The sequence below is a fragment of the Atractosteus spatula genome, chromosome 9 (genome assembly GCF_055471065.1).
Source record: "Atractosteus spatula isolate fAtrSpa1 chromosome 9, fAtrSpa1.hap1, whole genome shotgun sequence".
In the NCBI taxonomy this organism is placed as follows: Eukaryota; Metazoa; Chordata; class Actinopteri; order Semionotiformes; family Lepisosteidae; genus Atractosteus; species Atractosteus spatula.
Genome location: NC_142714.1, coordinates 17,265,953 through 17,286,214, shown reverse-complemented (window position 1 = coordinate 17,286,214; position 20,262 = coordinate 17,265,953). Strand labels below are relative to the sequence as shown.

The following is a 20,262-nucleotide window of genomic DNA, read 5'->3' as shown; positions in this document are numbered from 1 at the left end:
GGCAGTACTCATGCAAGACTAACATCCTTCTTGATGTCTAGTAAAGCAAACCTTTGTGCAGTTTTATGGAAAGGAAGTTTACTTCCGGTGAAGTAAAGTTTAAGTTAATGAAGGCTACTAAGAAATCATTGATTCGTACTGTTTATTCTGTATCTTCTCAATAGAGGGTTCCAAGCAGCTACATACCCATTTAAAACCATTAAAAAATAAAATTGAGAATTATCTGCAAGCAGTATAATTAGAAAAAGATTATTACTCTTTCTTTAGCCTTGTTTTAATGATGAGATTGACAAGTGTAGAGTTGAAGAATTTTAAAGAAAAAATTAAAGGAGTCGAGGAGAGGTTTTGCTTTTTTGTCTTTGTGACTAATTTTAGCCTGCATTAAGAAACTTCAGATATTGGAATCATGTCACAGCATATAGAGCCATTTTTATTGGTTAAAATGTATTATTTCAGATAAGCTGCATTTGTACAAAAAATTAACTTGATCATGATCATTGTTTGGATTTTATTTCACTTTGATGTTCACTATTCTTTAAAGAAGAAATATTCAGGTTTATGTTCTAGCTGTCAACAGTTGTTACAGCTACTGCTTTTTGGCGCTCCCTTGATATACATCATTCAAGATAATTCTTTCATTTTAAATCTATTTTTAACAGTTTCTGATGTCAGATTAAGTGACTGTAAATGCTTGTCTGTTAATTCTTGTTCTAAAAGTGTTTTAACAGCCTTGCAAACCAGTTTTGTGAACATGACTTTTTTGTTTAGAGCATACAAATCTTTTTTCCTAATTGAATTAATCAGTTAATGCCAAAGCGTTCTGTAAAGAGAACCCAATGTTTGTTTTTGTGGTTTATCAGATGTCTAGCTCTTTATCTGCATGATCTTCTGGTGTCAGAAATCGATTGCATTTTAATAATAGTCTACCTAGTTTATGACGTAGAGCATTTTTTCATTGTTTTTGATTTAACTTCTATTCTCATGTTCAGATCTTCTAAAGGATGAATTAATCTTTCCCTAACATTTAAGCTGCTAATCAGTCATGTGCTCTAAGTATTTTATTCTCTTGTTGAATAGAGGGTTGGTCAACAAATGTATTAGAAACCTAAAGTAGAGTCAGGACTTTACTTCCTAAGTTTAAATGCCTATTATTAGGCTCATATTCTTTTAATTCTACATGTTTGTCACAAAGTAGCTCTGCACTGGAAACAGCTTTCAGACGAGAACAGATTTCCAAGAGCTGCATAGACTGACAAAAGATCTTGATTGGCTTCATGTGTCTCCAGGAATGTGGCTTCCTCATCATGTGCAATACAAAACTACTGGCAATAAAGCAGCTTTTCCTCTTTTATTTTAGGCAGACTATCACTAAAGCTTCAGATGGAAGAGGATGAAGATGACGTGTTCCACCCGTCACATTTCTCACACTGCTGGGGAACCCAATTCAGGGAAATAAAGTACGAGGACAAGGGCACGCAGACGCCAAGTCCAGCCTTGGTACATGGTGACAACATGTTGCCGTGTGGTGTCGGAGCAGAGCCTCGCCGACTCTTCTATGGTAAGGACACAATATTTGCCCAGTCAAGTTTTCTGACCATTTGAGTTGAAAACACAGGCTTATGTGAAAAAACAAAAACAAAACTGAAGCCTTTAAAGTTTGCTGGGATGAGAATTCATTGGGGATATTATCTTGTAGTCTCCAAAGTAGTTTTGTTTTTCACTGTTGCTTTTTGTGTGTAAGAACCTGACACAGCCAGCTGGGAATCCTCTGTGTTGACCTCAGACCTTCGGAAATAGAACCAAATGGCTGGCATTCAGCTAAGGACAGCCTTTATAGTGAAGTCCTGCAGTAATTTTGTACATAGTTATACTTCTGTCATACCTGCAATTTGTGTTTGTTAACTATACTCTTGTGCAGAGAAAACCTGTCCAAAATGTGATATCACAGTGTACACTATCAGTTTATGAATTGTTGTCTTAAAAGACTTTTTATATTGTAGAAGAAGGTATGGCTTGCAGTTGGAAACCAAAAACAATATGCTTAGTACATGTCACTAACATGTTTCTTTCATAGAAGAATAACATTGTGTACTTTTTGACAGACTTAAGTTTTTTTTCTGCTTATCATAATCACCCAGACGTCTGCTGTTTTTAGCATATTCTACCCATGTCCACGTGGCCTTCTCGAGAATCTCTACCCTTTTACTTCATCAGAAACCATATATTTTAATGAGCAAGGAAGGAGATGATTATTTAATTAGTGGAACCTTTACAGGAAGTACATGACTAACTTTACTTTAGATAACTTCCATAGAAACCATTAAAGTTATTTTCTGAGCATATATTATCTTGCAGTTATCTGCAGAGGTTTTATGAGTTTTGAATGTGGTTTTCATAATACCTGTTGTGAAAACATCCATCAAAATCGGTCTTTTGTACCTCTAAAGCAAATATAGAAAAACAGAAGGATAAGGAAATGATGTGGCTAAAAGAGAAACTGTTATTCATTTTTTTATGCCTAATTGTCAGTTTTAGGTCACACATCGACAATGTTCATTATGTTTTTTGAAAGGAAGGTCTGTTTTCAATAAGAAAAAGTCAAGGAAAAAAACTGAATGTATAGGAAGACAGAAAAAACACTCCAAATACTAAGTCAGAAAAAGGTTCTCATACCATTTAGTGCTGCTTCTTTGGGATTACACACTGTACCAAAATCAACCAAGACAAGTTTTCACTAGCACACTGAATTAAGTACAGTATCAGACTGTTTACGACTAAGGCAAAGGAAATACAATTGGGTTGCTTGTGTCTAGGCCTTGTAATTGCAGAAGCAAAGTTTATTTTAAAAGCTGAAAGCAGTCCTAATCTAACCCCAGTCAATCTTAGATGTTCTATTTTCCTAATCCCGAATTCTTTGCCTGGAGGGGCTGCTCATTCTTAATCTGTTCCATACCTGCCATTTATCCAGGTAATGCTGCCTTTCGATTGCACTTCCCTGCGCATTTTGAACAGGGCGGGGATGAGGAGGAGGAGACGGGCGAAGCTGAGGAGCAGCCGGTGCGGAGTGCTGAGGTTCGAATAGGCCAAAAGCTCCAGAGGATAGGAGATCAGTTTCACCGAGACTATCTCCACATGGTAAGAGAATGGTCCTCCTACAGTACTCTCAAAATGACACAACTTCAGCCATCCGAGTTCCCTTCATCCCTGCCTGGCCATTCTTTTTACAAGATATCACTTGGTTTTTTCCTATTAAAAAATACAGAAATAGAACTTCAGCCTACAAGTTTGTGGTTGATCCATGTGACAGACTATCATACCAAGATGTATATTTGCACCATTATTTTTCAGAATGAAAATGTAAACCTCAAATACCATGTAACTGTTGATTTCATTTGTCTAGCTGTGGTCCATTAACCACTTTATTTTCTTTGTTGATTAGTGAAATACAAATAGTTTTTCCCAGGACACCTCAAACAAAAAGCAGTTTGGCATGAAAATCACATAAATACACTGTCATTCTGATATTCCTTTCTGTGTTTTTCTCCCTTTATTTTTATGTCGGAAAGCATTTGGTGCAGACCTGTTCGAAACCCATTTAGAAATGAATCTGATACCATTGATCAGTATAGAGAGTATGAAGCGTATGCTTTTATTGTCCTTCAGAGGTGTATGCTGCTATGATAGTGCTGGGTATTACCATCTTGCTCAGTTTATATAATATTTGACAAGGAGCAAAATTGCTAGGCTGTGAGCTGAATAACAGCAAACAAGGATAAGGATAAGGATATATGTTTCAGAAAAAAAGATTAGCTTTGGAATCTTGTAGGCTGAGCATGCAAAGAGTTTACAGCCATGACATTTTTTTTAAACTAGCTACTTACTACAGCCAGTCATTGTGCTTTAAGAAGGGGTTGGGGTTTAGCTACAGGGTGCCAGTTCAATCTGCTGAACAATTGTCTGTAAAAAATGTTTATAGAAACAAGAGCATAAAAGGAAAAATTAAACCACAAATACTTTACAACTGTCAATTCCATTGATCTAGCTGTGGTCTTTTTTTGGGTTATGAAATAAAAATGGCGACACTTTCCCAAAGCAATGGGCATATTCATTTCTTCTCTTCTCAATGCAGAACAAAACTGGATGCATAATGCAAACTTTGCTGCTTTGGTTTCAGAGCTAGATGTAGATGTAGATGCTAGATGTTTTCTCAGGTACTGCTCCCGCTTGACCTCAGATTCTGAGAAACCTGTACATTAACAAGCTTCTTGCATTTACTTTATTCCTTTCCCTTTGAGAGAGGGGTCATCCAACAGCCTTCCACCATACTATGTGATGCAGTAAAAGTTAACATAAGGAAGGACAACCTGTCAGCATGTAAGCCTCTTTTGTGTATGACATGATGAAAGCATTGATCCAGATAAAAGCAGGGTGAACTTGCATATTTATGTGGCTAATGAAAAAGTGAACTCAATTAATCTTAAAGACATAAATCTTATATCTTATCATATAGAAAGAAACAGATATCCATTAGTAATACAAAGCCATTCTAGTAACGGGTGGTGAATGAAAGTAGTTTGACAGGTATTTCTGTAATGATCTTTGCAAGCAGATTTTCTTAGGATCTGTTGCATTGGCAATAGGCATTTCAAGCTTATGGTTAAACATCAGTTTTGTATTTCTGTACTTGTGTGTTTAAAAAAAAAAGAAGAAGTAGCTGGACAAGATAAACATGTTGTAACCCGATACCTCACGCGTGAGTCTGAAGTGCAGCTGTGGTTTAGGAGTCTCCAACAAGTCCTGCCAGCAGCATTAAGGGCAGATAAAAGCCACACAAAAAGACTGATTTCCCTGAAAACCCCTGAGGCTGTTTGTAAGGCTGGTGTTTGGAGGAAGGCGTCTCATTGCAAGCCTGGCTGGGGAGGGCAGGGTGGCGTGAGAGAGACAGGCACGGAGCTGAAATAGAAGTCGCCAGGCGTCAGACCGTCCGCTGAACAAAAGACCGCGAAGGGCTGAGCAGGAGCTCTCGTTCTCTGACAGGCTTGCTTTTAATCCTTCCTTTCCCAATGGGAGCCGACTGTCTTGCGGTTTCATGAAAACAAACCTTAATCTTTCCTTCTTCGCCTGCCATAAATAGACTTCTAATTTCTATTGAGTCATAAAGCAGATTGTCCTTTAAGATCCCATTAATAACATCTACTAATAAGATTTAATTAAAGTAGGGTTGTAGGGTTCATGAAAATGCCCTTTCGCTTACTTTTCTGTTCTGCTTTTACCTCTGTAGTAGTGCAGCTTTGTCTTACAGTGGCATGATGGAAAGAGGGCAGAAGGTGCCTTGTTTCAGTATTGGCTCCGGCTTTCTAGGTTTCTGAAAATATACTGATTTTCACATTTGTGCCATTTGTACCTGTTAGTCAGGAGTGGGATCTTCAGAATAGATTCAGGATCAAAAGTACTATTACTTTAAACGTAGCCCTTGTACTCTGTAATGGAAGTGGTGAAATTGCAGTGGTAGCATGGTAAAATTGGCAGATTTTAATCCATGTACCCACGTTTAAGAAAGAACAAGGTTCCACATGTCTATCCGTTTAGTTTAATTTTGCAGACATATGATCAACCTCTCTCTGACATGGTTAAAAAAGCTTTAAATATACTCTTGCACAGTTCAACAAGAGTCTAAGCACCTTAGTTATATATGATGGTACATGTAAAGGTTAGTCTAAGACTTGACATCATGCCAAGACTTGAAAATTAAATCACGCACAGGATAATTATTGGCTTGGGCAAATTTCAGAACGTAGCTGTGCATTTCACAACTGTGCATGTGACCAAACATTGAAGTAGGAACTTGTGTTACTCTGTGGAATATACTTGTTTTGGACTGGGACATAGGTTTCCTACATGTTGTTGATGCATGCCAGTGAACCAAGCACTTCAACCACTCTTTCTTTTCAGTTAAGCTCAATAAATCTTCAGCTTCAAACTCATTTGTTAAACTACTGTAAAACAGTAAACATGACCATATACAATGCGTAGTGGTTTAAGGTGGGAATGGTGTTTTTTGTACTTATGTAATGATCAGCCTCATCTGAAGGAAAGTCTTTAAGGGATGTTGAAGAGGGATAGTGTCTGATTGTTTGAAAAGTATAAGAGAGAACATTAGGACTTGACTTGTTCTGATTAGACAAGTGATCCCTGGATATTGTCTTCTTTTTTCTTGAACAGTATATTCCATGCACGGATTATATTATTGAGCTTCAGTTTTGTTGAATTGTAGGAGTCTTTATTTTTCTGCTTATAAAACAGTCTGTATTGAATAATATGTAAAAAAGAATAAAAGACGCAGTTTGCAGTTTATTTCTTTTTTTCAGCTTACAAGGCTTTCAAAATAAAATATACTAAAGATAAAGTACATATTGGCATTAGACACGCCACATTTCATAAACTTATTATACATATGATATTTGAAACCTTACGTTTTGGAATTCGTATTTGTTCAATTATGTGATGAGGGAAAAATAGTCTATTGGTATTTAATACACTTGCAATGCCTCTGACAATGTTCCTGCTACTGGAGATCCACAGATACAGCCTACTGTGGTTGGAAAAAAAAAGCCACAAAGACTGCCTGAAAGTTAGTGAGGAACAAGGCTACCGTAATAATGAAAGAATGACTCCAGCATTGTGCAGCCGCTGCTGTTGAAAATGCTTCAGCAAAACCCCAAACAGATTTGTTTGGTTGTTTATCCATTATTATCTCTTTGTTACCTGAGGGTTTATTTTCCTGGCAAAGTTTCACGCCTGAGTTAGTCATGTAATTTAATTGTCAACACTGTAGATAAAACACCTCAGGCATTATAATGGTAGAAAAGGAGACACAAAGTATTATTTTTAAAATTTAAGAAATAACACTAAGGTGTCACTGTTACTTCATCATAATAACTTTCAATGAGCTGTTGTGCCACAAACACCTGCATTTGCCTGAATAACAGCTGGCAACAAGCCCTTGTAACCAAGGGTAACCACCTATTGGCAGCATTTGTTGCCTTAGGATAAGGGCCCCCACTTCCTGTTTCATAAAATATGCTGCCAAATGTCTAAGATTGGAAATACTTGTTTTCTTATACAAAATCTAGTAAAAATATTATAAATATATATTATAAGAACGAGAACATAAGACACATTCTGAGCTCCAGCAAATTTGAACAGAAAGTTCTACATAATGATCTAAGAGGCAAATTAAGGAACAGCATGTTCCCCATTATCCTTACTTATTTCTGTGACGTGTCTCTAGAATACTGAGGTCATTTGTAAAAATGATTCATTCTTTATTGAACTGTTTCATTCTCAGGTGATATAAATTCAGTCTGAAAAGTTCTTTAACACAGAGGGCAACAACTCCTGAGAACTGTATGCAGAAGTTATCTATCATTTTACATTTTGATCTGATATTTATATGACTGTAATGCAATGGTGTTGTGTTACAGTATATCAAATTTCGTGAACTCATTTTTTCATTGTACAAGGGAGGTCATTTCTGGATGCTAAATTGAAGGGACAAACCACAGTCGATTATTTAGTTCAATATCTAACCATCACATAGTTAGATATAATACAAACACTGTGATCTGATAACATCTAAGTTCCTTTTCAGCATATGAGAATGCAGCCTTGCTGAAAGGACAATTATACTTCATTTGAATGAGTATTGCAGGCATCCTGTATGGGCAAATTGGTGTCAGCTATGGAGACAAGGATGATGATAATTATGGGATGGCAGCTACAAATTATAATGAGTAAGATTTGAAAAAGCAGGGTTATGTTACAAGTTTTAAAAATATTTTGAAATTCAGTCCTTCTACATTAGCATTTTCCTAAAGGGACTGGAAGTCTTGTACTGAATGGAGATTAAATATCTCCTGCCTCCACTTAGTATGATGATAGTATTGTTTTGTTAATCTCATGCAGTGTCAATAGAATCAAATGATTAAGAAAGTCTTGTAAATTATTGTGTGTGTGAGTACAGTTTATGTGTTTATTTATATTTTTGTGAGCGAAAATAAGCAAACATAGAATAGGATATAGTATTTGTGGTGTCCAAAAAGCTGCTGTCTCCCAATAGTTTCTTGGAAATCTGACATATTCCCATACAGTTTGTACCACAGTTTCAACAATGATGTCATGGAAATGGAAATAACATTTTAATACTTCATAGGGGGCATCTACAGATCCCTGTTCCCCAATAGTGGTGAACGGTATTGTCATAGTGATAATACAGATTATAAAAAGCAGGTACCTGTATTCGCTCTTTACTATGTCTTTGTTTATAATGTTACTGCATTACCACCATGATCAAAAGTCTTGTTATGTTAGGAAAAAAGCAACTGAAGGGATTTTCCTTCCTTTGCAAAAACAACATTTATGTTTCTGTAAAAGCAGTTCTGTAGTTCTCCTTTTCTATCTTCTGAACCTCTCCAGACGTGCAGTGCGCTGTACTTGTTTTTTTTTCTGATAAAAAAAGCCATATTTGCATTGTAATTACAGATTTTACCTAATGAACTGTCGTTAGCTGATAAGTCTCCTATCCTGAGCAATGTTAAGAAACAACTACCCTGGCGTATGGTGTTTGATAAGATATGTGGCTGGTGGTGTGAGAAAGCTAGCAGACTGTGTCTGGGTAAGCTCTCCCTGTGTTTATATCTAGGGCTAAATTTAGTGCATGAGTCATCCCATGTAGCCAGTAACGTGACTGCTACCCACAATGCCTCACTCACCTGACAGAGCCACAGCTAGCACCCACTGCAGCTGACTTAAAGGTCACTTACAGGAACCTTTTTTGACCGTGATCTTGCTCTTTAAAACGAGGATACTCAATGTGAAAGTGCAGCATATTGTGATTGCTTAAAACCTAAGATCCCTTACAGAAACAAATCCATTATTTTAATGAATTGGGCACCAGCATGTCAAATACTGTTACAGTCGGGGACTTGTTTACCTTAGACTTTTAACACTAGAATATCCTTGACTTGAATCCACATATTTGTACTGTGACACTCTGAAGCAAAAAAAAAAGTGCCTCCTGCCAAATCTCTTGTGTACCCCACCCATTAGTCTGGGTCATCTGCCCTGTCCGTTAAGTGGTGGTTCATACATAAACACAAAATCTGCATGTCCACCTTAATATAGCCGTTAAGACTACTTTTCTACACTTCTCAGCCTACTCTCTTCTTAGTAGCATACCTGTTTCCTAAATATAATATTTTGCATGATTCTTAAAAGATAATTCCTAATGCAAGAAATTGTAAAGGGTTAATAAAGTGTTGTTGTTATTATTATTATTATTATTATTATTATTAGGCTGTTTCTTGTATCTACCTGTTAATCTGGTAACTATAGGAACATGGCATGATATTTTCAATCTTTATTCTGTCAGTGTGAGGGGAAATATAGTTGCCATCAGTTGAAGCTTTGGTAAAGGAAATTGTGTGGCAGTACGTGCAAATCCCATGTATCTGCTTTGGAGTCATCCTCTTTCAGCTTCATCCTATTTTTAATATAAGCATCCTCAGTGGCTGGTTTTTGGCAAGTTCAGATTGTTCTATGTTATGGAAAATTCAATTGATTTGCATACCAAGATGCTTTTGGGTGAAAAAATAAAAATAAAAGGTAATAAAGTGTAAACACGTTTTAAAAAAATAGGACTATAGAATATTTCAAAAGTACTATAATACAGCTACTGACGGCCCCTTTTAGAATGTGTGAAAAAAGCCTCTTGAAATTTTTTTGAGGTTTGTACAATGTAATGAATTTTTCTCTCCTTAAAATGAAGGTCTGTGGAAAGCTGTGTTTAATGGAAAAGCTGAATCCTGATTCTGTACATTATGGCAGAGGTTTATAGAACATATTTTTATTAATAATACTGAAGATCTTATTTTGTAGTTCTAAAGTTAGAATTTGCCCTGCTAGATTAAAATGCTGAGAAATTCTTAAGTTTAGATCCACAGAACTCTTCTGCAACAACATCTAAGTGGCCATATTTATATTTATTTAATTCACAATGCAGTAGTAAAGCAGCTTTATGTTTAGAGTCTGCTCCTCATTATAACTACTCAGTTTTTATAATTCCCTGTCTTTTCTGTTCTTAAGGAGAGATTTCTTTGGAAGGGGAGTTTCAACTTTCATGAAAATATATTTTCAAACCTTTCACAGCCTTGCCTCAAGAGTTCCTTAATCCTATTAAGTGCATTTATCTTATCTCGATTTTCAGTGGTGTTGATATCATCATACTTTGAATCCTAGAAAATTCAATTGGCTCTAGTGCCAACAAGAGAGGCATGATCAGCTACTGAGAGGCTGGGGGACTTTACAGCCAGGAAAATGCCATTGAGCTGCTTATAAAATGGGATTAAAGGCAGCTTTACCCAGTCACTGTTGTTAATTGCTTACCTCTGTTGATAGTGAGTACATGATTTCTGAAACATTATTTGGAAGACTACCTTATTACTGGACATTAGGTTAGATGGATTCCATTTTAATTAAGTAATTTCTTAATCTTTTTAATATTACATCAAGTACATTTCTTAAATCATAAGTGTGTGGCTTTATATTTAGATATTTATATAAGAAAGCTAGATACCGTCCTCAGTTTTTTTCCTTAATTATAAATGTGACAATACTTTTTATTTTTGTATTTGCTCTAGACCTAGAATAAAACTGTTCACGTGCATGTAAATGTCAGAGAGTGGCACCATTAACAGAGGTAACATGCCAGGATCTGTGCAGTCGCTCCTTCTTTGAAGAGAGATGCGTGGGCTGTCCTTTCTGTGTTCAGACTTGCTCCATTCCTGAAGTGGGGTGGCAGGGCCAGAGAAGGAAGTCAATGCCACAGCAAAGGGTGGGGCTTCAAATAAAGCATGAGCATTGTGGGTATTTAATTAGACTTCGGAAGAGGATCACATGTTGCCAAAACTCATGAGAAAGCGATGCCCCTGAACTGACCTCTCAGTTCTTTGCTGCTATTGGCTTCCGGTCTGCTGATCTGTGCTTCCTTTGTATTTCTTTTTAAAAAGCACAGAAAGTGTGAGCATGGAACCATTAACATTGTGCAAGGCTGGTTTGACATTAAAACAGCAGAATTACGAGCTGCTTTTTATGCATTTGCACACTTTAAACGTAACCTCATCAACAACCCCTTCATTGTATTGTTTTGTAGAATTAAAATGCCATACCCTGCCATAAAGAAAATCAAGTTTTTGATTCACTAGTTAATGTATTTACCTTTAAAATGCACGCAATATGAAGTCTCTCTTCTTTATATCTCAACGCCATTGTTAAATTCAAATTAACCTGTAGAAATGGCAAATAGCCCAGAGCCATTTAGTGTAACATGACGAACAGAAGGGCAGCACAGTAGCACAGCAGTTAGCATTGCTGCCTCCCACAGCTGAGGCCCAGGGTGTAATTCTTTTGGTGCCGTCTGTGTGAAGTTTGTATGTTCTCCCCATGTTTATGTGAATTTCCTCTGGGTGCTCAGGTTTCCTTACACAGTCCAATGGTATGTCCTGGCCCTGGTGTAAGTATGTGCGTGGTTGCGTTTGTCTGCCCTGCGATGCACTGGCATTCTGTCCAGGGTGTGTCCTGCCTTCTGCCAGTTGCTTGTCGGGATAGGCTCTTGCTCTTCCATGACCCTGTATTAGATAACGTTGTCAGATGAATGATGAACAAAAAAGTCTGTCTCATGATTGCTTTAAGCTGTGGATGTATGAAGAGTAGTCTTTAAAGACAGCATTAACCCCTAGTTTTAATTGAACTGTTGGATCTCAAACACATGGAAAGCTGACTCAATCGTTTATATGCAGGAACAGTATAAACACAAGTTGTTTTGAAAATATAAGGGGGTCTTCCTCCAGGTCTTTCCTTGGCATGTTTATTGTAGTCCTTTTGTCACATTAACTAAAAGGTTACAGTAAGTACAGTGGAAACCAACAAAAGATTAAATTCCTCATGAAACAAAATATTTTAAAAATCCTCATAAAGCCTTCAAGTAAATGTATAACAGTGTTGCTTAGATCCTCATTGGTTCACCAAAGAGTCAGATTTCTTCCTTGGTTTTTCCTTTGAGTGTTTCCTTAGTTAAAGTGCATTAGGAAGCAGCTAAACCTTATAAAATCAAGTTTTGGATTCACTAGTTAATGTATTATTAACAACTATTCAATACTTAAACATTTTATCTAACTGGCATATATTTTATCATTTGTCTCAACAACCCAGTGAAAATACAGAGGTAATGTGTGTGCAACATTGGTAAAGAAGAGAAGATAATAGATTTCAAGTAAAACTTGGGTAGTTTACTCAGGGTCAATAATACAGTAAACATTAATCTAATTCATTGCTATTCCTATCTTGTTTTATAACCATTTGGAAATTGTTAGGTTTATAATCACTTTGGCCCTTGGGACAGAGAATGGCCCTCTATTCTTATAAACTTTAATGTATCTCATGTCTAAGGCGTATTATCTAAATGTCTTGTTTTATGAAGTTTAATGTTGATTATATTACACAATTCTGAAAAGGCATTTTAGAAAATAGTAAATGTTTATTATTGCAGCAGAACCTTTGAACAACCATCCTGGAAATGATGGTTCAGGGAGAAAAAAAAATGAAAGTGGCCTAAGGTTACATAGGCTGTTTTTCCTGACTTCCTCTCTTTTGTTGTGTTTTGTTGCAGTACCACAGAAACCAAAGGAACCACCAGCCCATGTGGTGGAGGCTGGCTGTGGCTTTGTTCACATTCCTGTTTGAGAGACAAGGGAACAGGAACCAACTTCGTGGTGACCAGAGGTGAGAGGAAGAGGGACTGGACTTCAGATGGCACTGTAAGACTGAACACGGGTGTGGAAAAAAACAAACAAACTAAAGCATCGCAGGACGGTGCTTTCATTTTATATAGGCCTGATTTTAAGCAATTTCCAAATGGAAGCAATTGTTGTTCATGATATTCTTTTACAGGAACGTTTCACTATTTTCTTAAGTGTGTAAAATACTATTTTGTACAGTATGTTGGATTTGTTTGCACTCCTGTACGTGTATATCTTGAACAGCCTCCAGCTGTTTTGGGAATGCCTTATCTTCTCCCACCATGGGGGGATGACTGTTAAAAGAGAAGCAAAAACAAAAAGGAGCATGGAAGGGGGAATGGAAGATAATTTGTGGGTGCAGGGGTCCAGAAAAGACATTTTCCAAAAATATGGTTCAGGGACTCATTTCTGAACTTTCCCCAGGTAACCAATAAATGAATTTCCAAAGGCACAGGGTTAGTGCTCTCAAGTTCTTCCTTTTACTGGCATGTTTAAAAAATGTTATTCTATACTGAGCATCCAAAGAAACTTGTAACTACAACATTTTGTAAAGGTATTATCAGGAAATTACTTTTTTGTAGCACATCCACAGTGCTACATGTGAGCTTGCTCTAAGGGCAGTAGGATGTCGCAGGACTTGATTACTTCAGCACCATGCACTCAAATTTCTATACATCACTACAAGTGGAGTTGTGTAACATCACTTGGCACGTGGTCACATGTCCCAATCGGCTGGTCTGTTGTACACAACAGTTAGTATATTGTTCTGCACATCTGCGCCACGCTTTCTGAAATCCATGACTGATCTACACAAAACCTTGATTCATTGTTTCCGAGCATTTAAATCCACTGTGGGCAAGTCCGCCTGAGGTATTGCTCCAACCTTTCAATGGGGAAAAGACATTGTACTCTTAATAAGCAGGTCTTTTTTTTTTGTATCTTTTGTTTTCCCCATGCTTGACATTTAACAATTTAAATAACTTCGACTCTGTCCAGTCAAATCTGTTAGTAATTACATGATTAGGTGCTTATGCAAGAAAGTGACCAGAATCTATCAGGGTCCATCCTGAATGATAATTTCATCAAATTGACCTCAAAAACATTTAATTCATTCTCTGAAATCTGTAAACGTTTTATTTTAAAAACTTGAATGCAAATGTTTCTTTTGATGCTCAGTATGATTTGTTTGCTCTTGCTCTCCCAATCATCCTGTTCAAAGATATTGTTGATTAAGATTTGATAAAATTTGCATTTTAGAAAGAACTCTTTTAACAGCCTTTTTGTCAAATGCTACTTAAAAGTCATAGCTTTTGTTCTGTTGAGTTGCACCAAAGCTTCCTCTAGCTGTAAGCCCATTATTCCCATATTCAGTAGCTTGTAAAAGTCATCCATCCATTTTCTTACCGCTTTATCCAATACAGGGTAACAGGGGAGCCGGAGCCTATCTTGGCAAGCAGTGGGAGAAAGGCAGGATACACCCTGGACAGGACACCAGTCCATCGCAGGGCACACACACAGACACAGACATATACCAGGGCCTATTTTTCCAGAAGCCAGTTAACCTACCAGCATGTCTTTGGACTATGGGAGGAAACCAGAGCACCAGAAGAAAACATGGGGAGAACATAGAATTGGGAGAATTATTACTTTTTTTGTTCGATAGACCAGGAAAGCTGTCCTACTTGCCATTAGAATTGAACATCAAAACGAACTGGTTTCTGAAGCAAGAGCTGGTTAAATGGTCTTCCCTGTCTTGTATCAGAAAGGAAAAGCTTGACCGTTTGTGGATTGACTTCTCAAGAGTATAAAAGTATGAAGGCTGTTGGTCTGTAGAGCACTACAATTTTACCTAATCGTGGATTGTAGAGCTTGCAATTACTACAGCACCAAGAACAGTCCAAGCAAAACCAAAAAAAGCAAGAGTCTCCTCTTGTAGATTTGTTTTTAATATGGAAAGATAGCACGGGATGTGTACAGAAATACCTTGATAGCCATACGGCTAATCCAATATATATTTAATATATAAGTATCCCTTCACATCAATATTAAGGAGCCAAATGGAGAAAGGATTCTAATGAGTCTGGAAAAAAAAAATTAAGTGAATGGGAGAGCAATGCTGAGTTGAAAGTAAACATTTTTTTTAAATGAAGACATACTAAAATACTTCATACTTAACACTTAATACTTAAGTGAAGGTAGTTTTGTATCTTGTTTCTCATGATGACATTCATATGTAAACAAATATGTGGAAAAGAAGGGGACCTTTTTATTCTAGTTGCTCTAGAGAATTTGTTTTTTGGATGACCTGGAATGGTGGGAACATATCACCTTGGGCACTGACTGAAAACTAAAACATTTGAACCAAAACGTACAGTAATAATTGTGCATACAGATTTTGCCTGTGCATCTCACATTTGTTTGCGGGAGTATCTGTATTTTCAGTACTTTGATTGGGTTAGGGTTAACAGTTGGTCTTGAGTTAACTGGATACATTGACAAAATTAAGGCTTTTAAAGTTTTCTCCGAACTGCAGTAACTTAATGTCAGTTGAGCATTAATCCTTAACTTTCTTGCTCAACTGCCAGAAGACAGCATGACATGGAAATATTCTTTCATTCCATGAAATTATGATTTTGATTTTGATTATGACTTAAGAAAACTGTTTTCCTTTATTACTTTTACAGTTCCCTACATTTGATGTATTGACAGTAGCTCAGATATTTCAGAATGGGTGGGTAAGAGGACGTAAGTAAATGCATCCTTTTGTCCTGTCATAGTATAAGTGCACTGGTGACATGTGCTGGAATGGTGGGAGAGTATCACTAACAGGTACCACACTCCGTCCAGGAATGATTTCAGATTGCTTCCAGTTCAGAATTCATTATACCATTTAAATTGGAACAAAAACAAGACAATGGTTAATCAGTATGAAACGATGAAATAAGTATAATTTTTTAAGCAAATATTTTAATAGCTACATCAACTTTATATCAAAGTGGGATCAACAGTGTGATTCTATACCACAGCATATGTCGTCTTTAGATTGTCATGTTTAAATTTCTCCTGGGAGGAACACGCTGCTGTTTCATGTTGCTGTAAACGTACCAAGTTGGAATCAAAGCTGAAAGATTCCAAACTGTGTAAATGCATCTATTAACCTAGTCAGAAGAAATTCTGATCAGTTCTTGACTGGTGGATGCTAATAGCAACTTAAAATGAAATAAAAACTGTTTAATCACGTGTGTATTCTAACTCTAATTTCCATTTAGAGAGAAGTTAAAAACAACTTCTTGTTTCAAAGTATCCAGTTAACTTGGGGTCAGCTAGCCACCCTATATTAGGTATGTTTGTTTAGCTTCCAACTCAACTGCTAATACATTTTTACCACTAGTTTTCAGAGAGTACAATAGCATTTTTAGGCAGAAACCTGTGAAACATCTTAACATTTCTCAGGACATGGTCTGAATTCTGGGACTCTTCTGGGTATTTCAGGTTACTTGGAATCAATTCAGTGGACTTAGTACAGTAGTGCTTTTTGGAATAACCACTACTTTTTGGCTTTTAAAGATTTTGTACAGGACAAGAGTAGGGGCTAAAGAAAAAGTGTATTTAACTCTTGTAATAGAAAAAACTGTAATGGTTCAATTTTGAAATATGAATATATTTTGAAGACACTGATGAGTTTTTTTTTTGTTGTTGTTGTCCTTTTACTTGGGAGCAGAATGCCTTTTACATCCTCTAAACAAATGACAAACTTTCAGATATTCCTTACAATTTGTCTTCACAATATAAATGCATAAAACATGACCCTTCAAATTCAAATATTTTGGGTTAAATTATTTGCATAAACCAGAAATGAAAATGTAAAAAAGGCAACAAAAAACATGCATAGTCTGGCACTCAGTATTACTTGAAAGATTGATATTCTGTTGTTTTTTTTGTTTTGTATGTGCCTTGTTACCTAAAAGTAAACATGTGTTAATTTGTTCTAATTGAATGACAAAACATATTTATTACAGTCCAACAAAAGGCCATGGTAGTCACCTGAGACCATCATCCCAGGTTTCAAAGCTAGTGCTGACAATGTTTGGCTGAACAATTTGACTCATGTATGCGTTCAGTGATTCTCTGGTGTGTCACAAAGAGAAGAAGATGATGGCCTATATACAAGAGCAGATGTAGGTGAAGATGAGAAGTGATTTCAGTATGACAAGTGTGAATAGGGAATGGATTTGCTGGTGAATACTGAATGTTGCCTTTGACATTTATAGTAATAGTTTCTTTTTGGCACCTTACTTAGGACATATTAATGGAATTAAAAATAATATTTAATCAAAAGGATGCTATCCATTTTTTTCCATTTTGCTGAAATTGGCCATACATTTGGTGAGAAATAGAAATAACCAAATTTAAGACCTTAAAACGTTTTGGGTATTGTACAACCACACATGGAACATGGATATTATTTGACCTTTTCAGAGCGAGCAAAGTACTCTTTCTCTTTGCTCTGCCATTCTGTTGAGTGTTACCAGAAAAATAACTGTCACTTGTATAAGGTCATAGGTCATTAGCACTGGCTAAAGGCATGCTCCATATCTTTCATTCAAAGCTACCTCTGTTAAATAAAGTGGAGTGAATGAAAGTGAATCAGTGAAGTGTAGTATTGCATGAAGGAACAAAACTTTGCTTATTCTGACAATTGCACATTTGATCATACACATCTAAACCTCTGGAGTCATCATCTGATAACACTAGATGTGCAACCCATTTCAGCTCATGCTTGAGAAAAGCAGTCTGCTCCATTGTTGGAGTTGCTTTACAAATGTAGTTTGAAAAGGTTACAAAACATTTCCGTGAGATATTTTACAAATACCAGGTCTATAATTGGTTAGCATTTTTTAATAAAAACAAATCAAGCAAATGCAGCCGTTGAGGTGAAGGCTACTTTTAGAGCATGTTTAATAGGAAGAGAAATGCCTAGTTTGTTTCCTGCAAATCTTGAACGCTGAGCCAGTTTATGTAGCCTAATGCCCTCCAATGGCCAAAATACCTTTTTTACTCTTTTTCTACCTGGCTCTGTTTTTGCAGCCTGCTCCTAACTTTAAAATAAGGACTTTTTTGTAACTTATTTCTTTATATACTGGTAATTTATTTTGTGTATATTTCGATTTTTCTACTGTATAGATTTCCATGTGTGCAATTTCATTTGAAATGTATATATTTTTGAGATTGTGCTGTGTGTCAGGCCCAGAACTGTGCCAGGGGTGATTGTAGATGCAGCGTAATCTTCAAACAGGGCAAGGGCAGATATATCCATGTGAATTCCACCATCCCAAATCTTTCACTTACTGTACTTTACATCAGTAAGACATGGAAAAATACACTTAAAGATCTGCTTTATGCACAACTGTTTCTAGCTCATGTTAGTAAACAGCAAACTGTGTGAATGTAATGTGTATTACTGCTACCCTCTTGATTTGGCACAGTGCTGGATCTTACACTCAGAATATGTAACCCATGTCTGGCATGCCCAGTGAGGCTATTTGGGAAACAGGAGATTGGAGAAGGAAAACATTTTGCTGACATACTGCAGATAAGCTGATTAACCTAATGTAAACACAGGTGAACAGTGCAAAGAACAGGAGATAGCTGATGATTATTGACAGAGAAATCAGCCAAGATTACTTCTCCTTCACTCTTTGATTTAAACCACTTGGCATGCTCACACCTATTGGGTTCAAGCCTTTTGTTTTATGACAAAAAAAGAAAGTCAGCTCAAGAGGTAGTTTGTATTTGTGATGCACTGGAAAGTAAGTTATATGTATATATATATATGTTGTACATGTCCCTGATTTTTCTGGTGTTTAGTAACCTCTGGATTTTTTTTTTCAATGTGCTGGACTGGCATACTACAACTGGATTTCTGTAATTGCAAGAGCTTGTTTCTAGCATCCAGTATAGTTAGACCTGTAATGTAATGAAAGAAACCCACAGTGGTTGCACAGTGTTACTTCATTGAGGGAATTTTAAGTCCATGCAGTGTACGCAAGCAATGGTTTTGTAGAGAAGCTCCCCTGGGTTAAGCACAATGAATGCGTAAGCCAATAAGAGCTCTCAGCAGGAAAAGGTGTATTGACTTCTTTGTAAACCATCAGTGTCTTGAATTTTTTAAGTTCATTTTATTCTTTTTTTTTTTCAAGGACGGTAAATCTTGCCTGTGTTTACTGTAAAAAAAAAAGCTTTTATTGCAGTTTTCTTAACATTTTACGGAAGAGATTCTCACAAAGTCTTGCTTTTGTATCTTTTTCAAGTGTCACAGTCCTATGTATTTTTGTGCTCAAGGGCTTTTTTTAATTGAATAAAAATAAATGTAACATTCCTTTGACTATAACATTTTTGCTGAAACTACCTGAAAATTCTCAACTAAAACATTAAATAAAAAGGGGCCAGTTGTTCTTTTTTTGTCTATTAAGAAGAAAAAATGTAAAACAATATAAAATAAAGCAGCCCATAGTTTAGGTCTGGAACCCATGTACTGTATGTTCAAAACCCTAGAGAAATGTCTTTACTTGTTTGGTTTCAAAGATGTCTTGAGGATCACACTTTCTCTGTATCCCATGAAATGAGACCCAGCAAAAATGTAGCATTTTTGTAAAACATTGACTGTGTGTCTCCAAGACTGTACTGTGCACTCATTATTCTTTTGTAAAAATACAATATGGAAGAAGGGGTGGTTTTTTAGTGCAATAACGCTGTACATAAGAGCTTGGCTCTTCAAACTGATATCTTTTTCTCATTTTATGTTAAAAAGGTACAATGTTTTTCAATAAAAATACCAAATTTTCAAAAGTGAGAGTGTGTTGTGTGTTTTACTTAAAGAACAGGCTGTGGCTTGAATATGGAAATGATCTGACTATGTGCTGATTAGTAAGATGCATGTATAGAGTGAGGAAAGAGTATTAGACCAAGAAGTTTAAACATTGATGTTCAGAAGTGGATTGATCTCAATGAATGACTTTATATGAATTCAAAATTTGTTTTGAGGATATGAGGAAATGACCAAGTGGACAATAAGCAATGGAAATAAAGATTTTAAAACTGGATTGTGAACTGTAAGAAGGTTGTTCCCAGTCAACACTGACTTGAAACAGCTGATTGTTCACATTAGACATCAATTTAAGTTCTCATTGTGGAGCTCGGTACTGTTATCCATGTATAGTGTAAATTTACAAAAAACACCTAAAACAAATAAGCTATAGCCCTTCCAGTTATGTATGTTATTTAAAAGATTCATTTCGAAGCTGAACAAGCTATTTAGTTGATCTGTGCTTCTGAACAGAACACAAGTTATGCCTAACAAATTTATTTTTCTCTGCATGTCCTCTTTTCAAGAAGGTTAGCTCGTGTA

At 36.3% G+C, this 20,262-nt stretch overlaps 1 protein-coding gene across 3 annotated transcripts in view; it reads left to right on the top strand.

Annotated features, from left to right (window-relative positions):
• Nucleotides 1–19,704, top strand: part of bmf1 (BCL2 modifying factor 1) — a 28,186-nt gene extending 8,482 nt beyond the window's left edge. Inside the window, exons 2-5 of one of the 3 annotated variants that reach the window (XM_088925677.1) lie at nucleotides 1,362–1,558; nucleotides 2,969–3,135; nucleotides 12,725–12,837; nucleotides 14,276–19,704. In XM_088925677.1, the coding sequence (XP_088781803.1) occupies nucleotides 1,381–1,558; nucleotides 2,969–3,135; nucleotides 12,725–12,837; nucleotides 14,276–14,483 (666 nt within the window). In that variant the 5' untranslated portion in view covers nucleotides 1,362–1,380 and the 3' untranslated portion in view covers nucleotides 14,484–19,704. Of the gene's footprint in view, nucleotides 1–1,357; nucleotides 1,559–2,968; nucleotides 3,136–12,724 lie in introns of all 3 variants that reach the window. The other 2 variants (XM_088925676.1, XM_088925678.1) reach the window with 2 other exon arrangements.
• The last annotated feature ends 558 nt before the right edge of the window (nucleotides 19,705–20,262 follow it).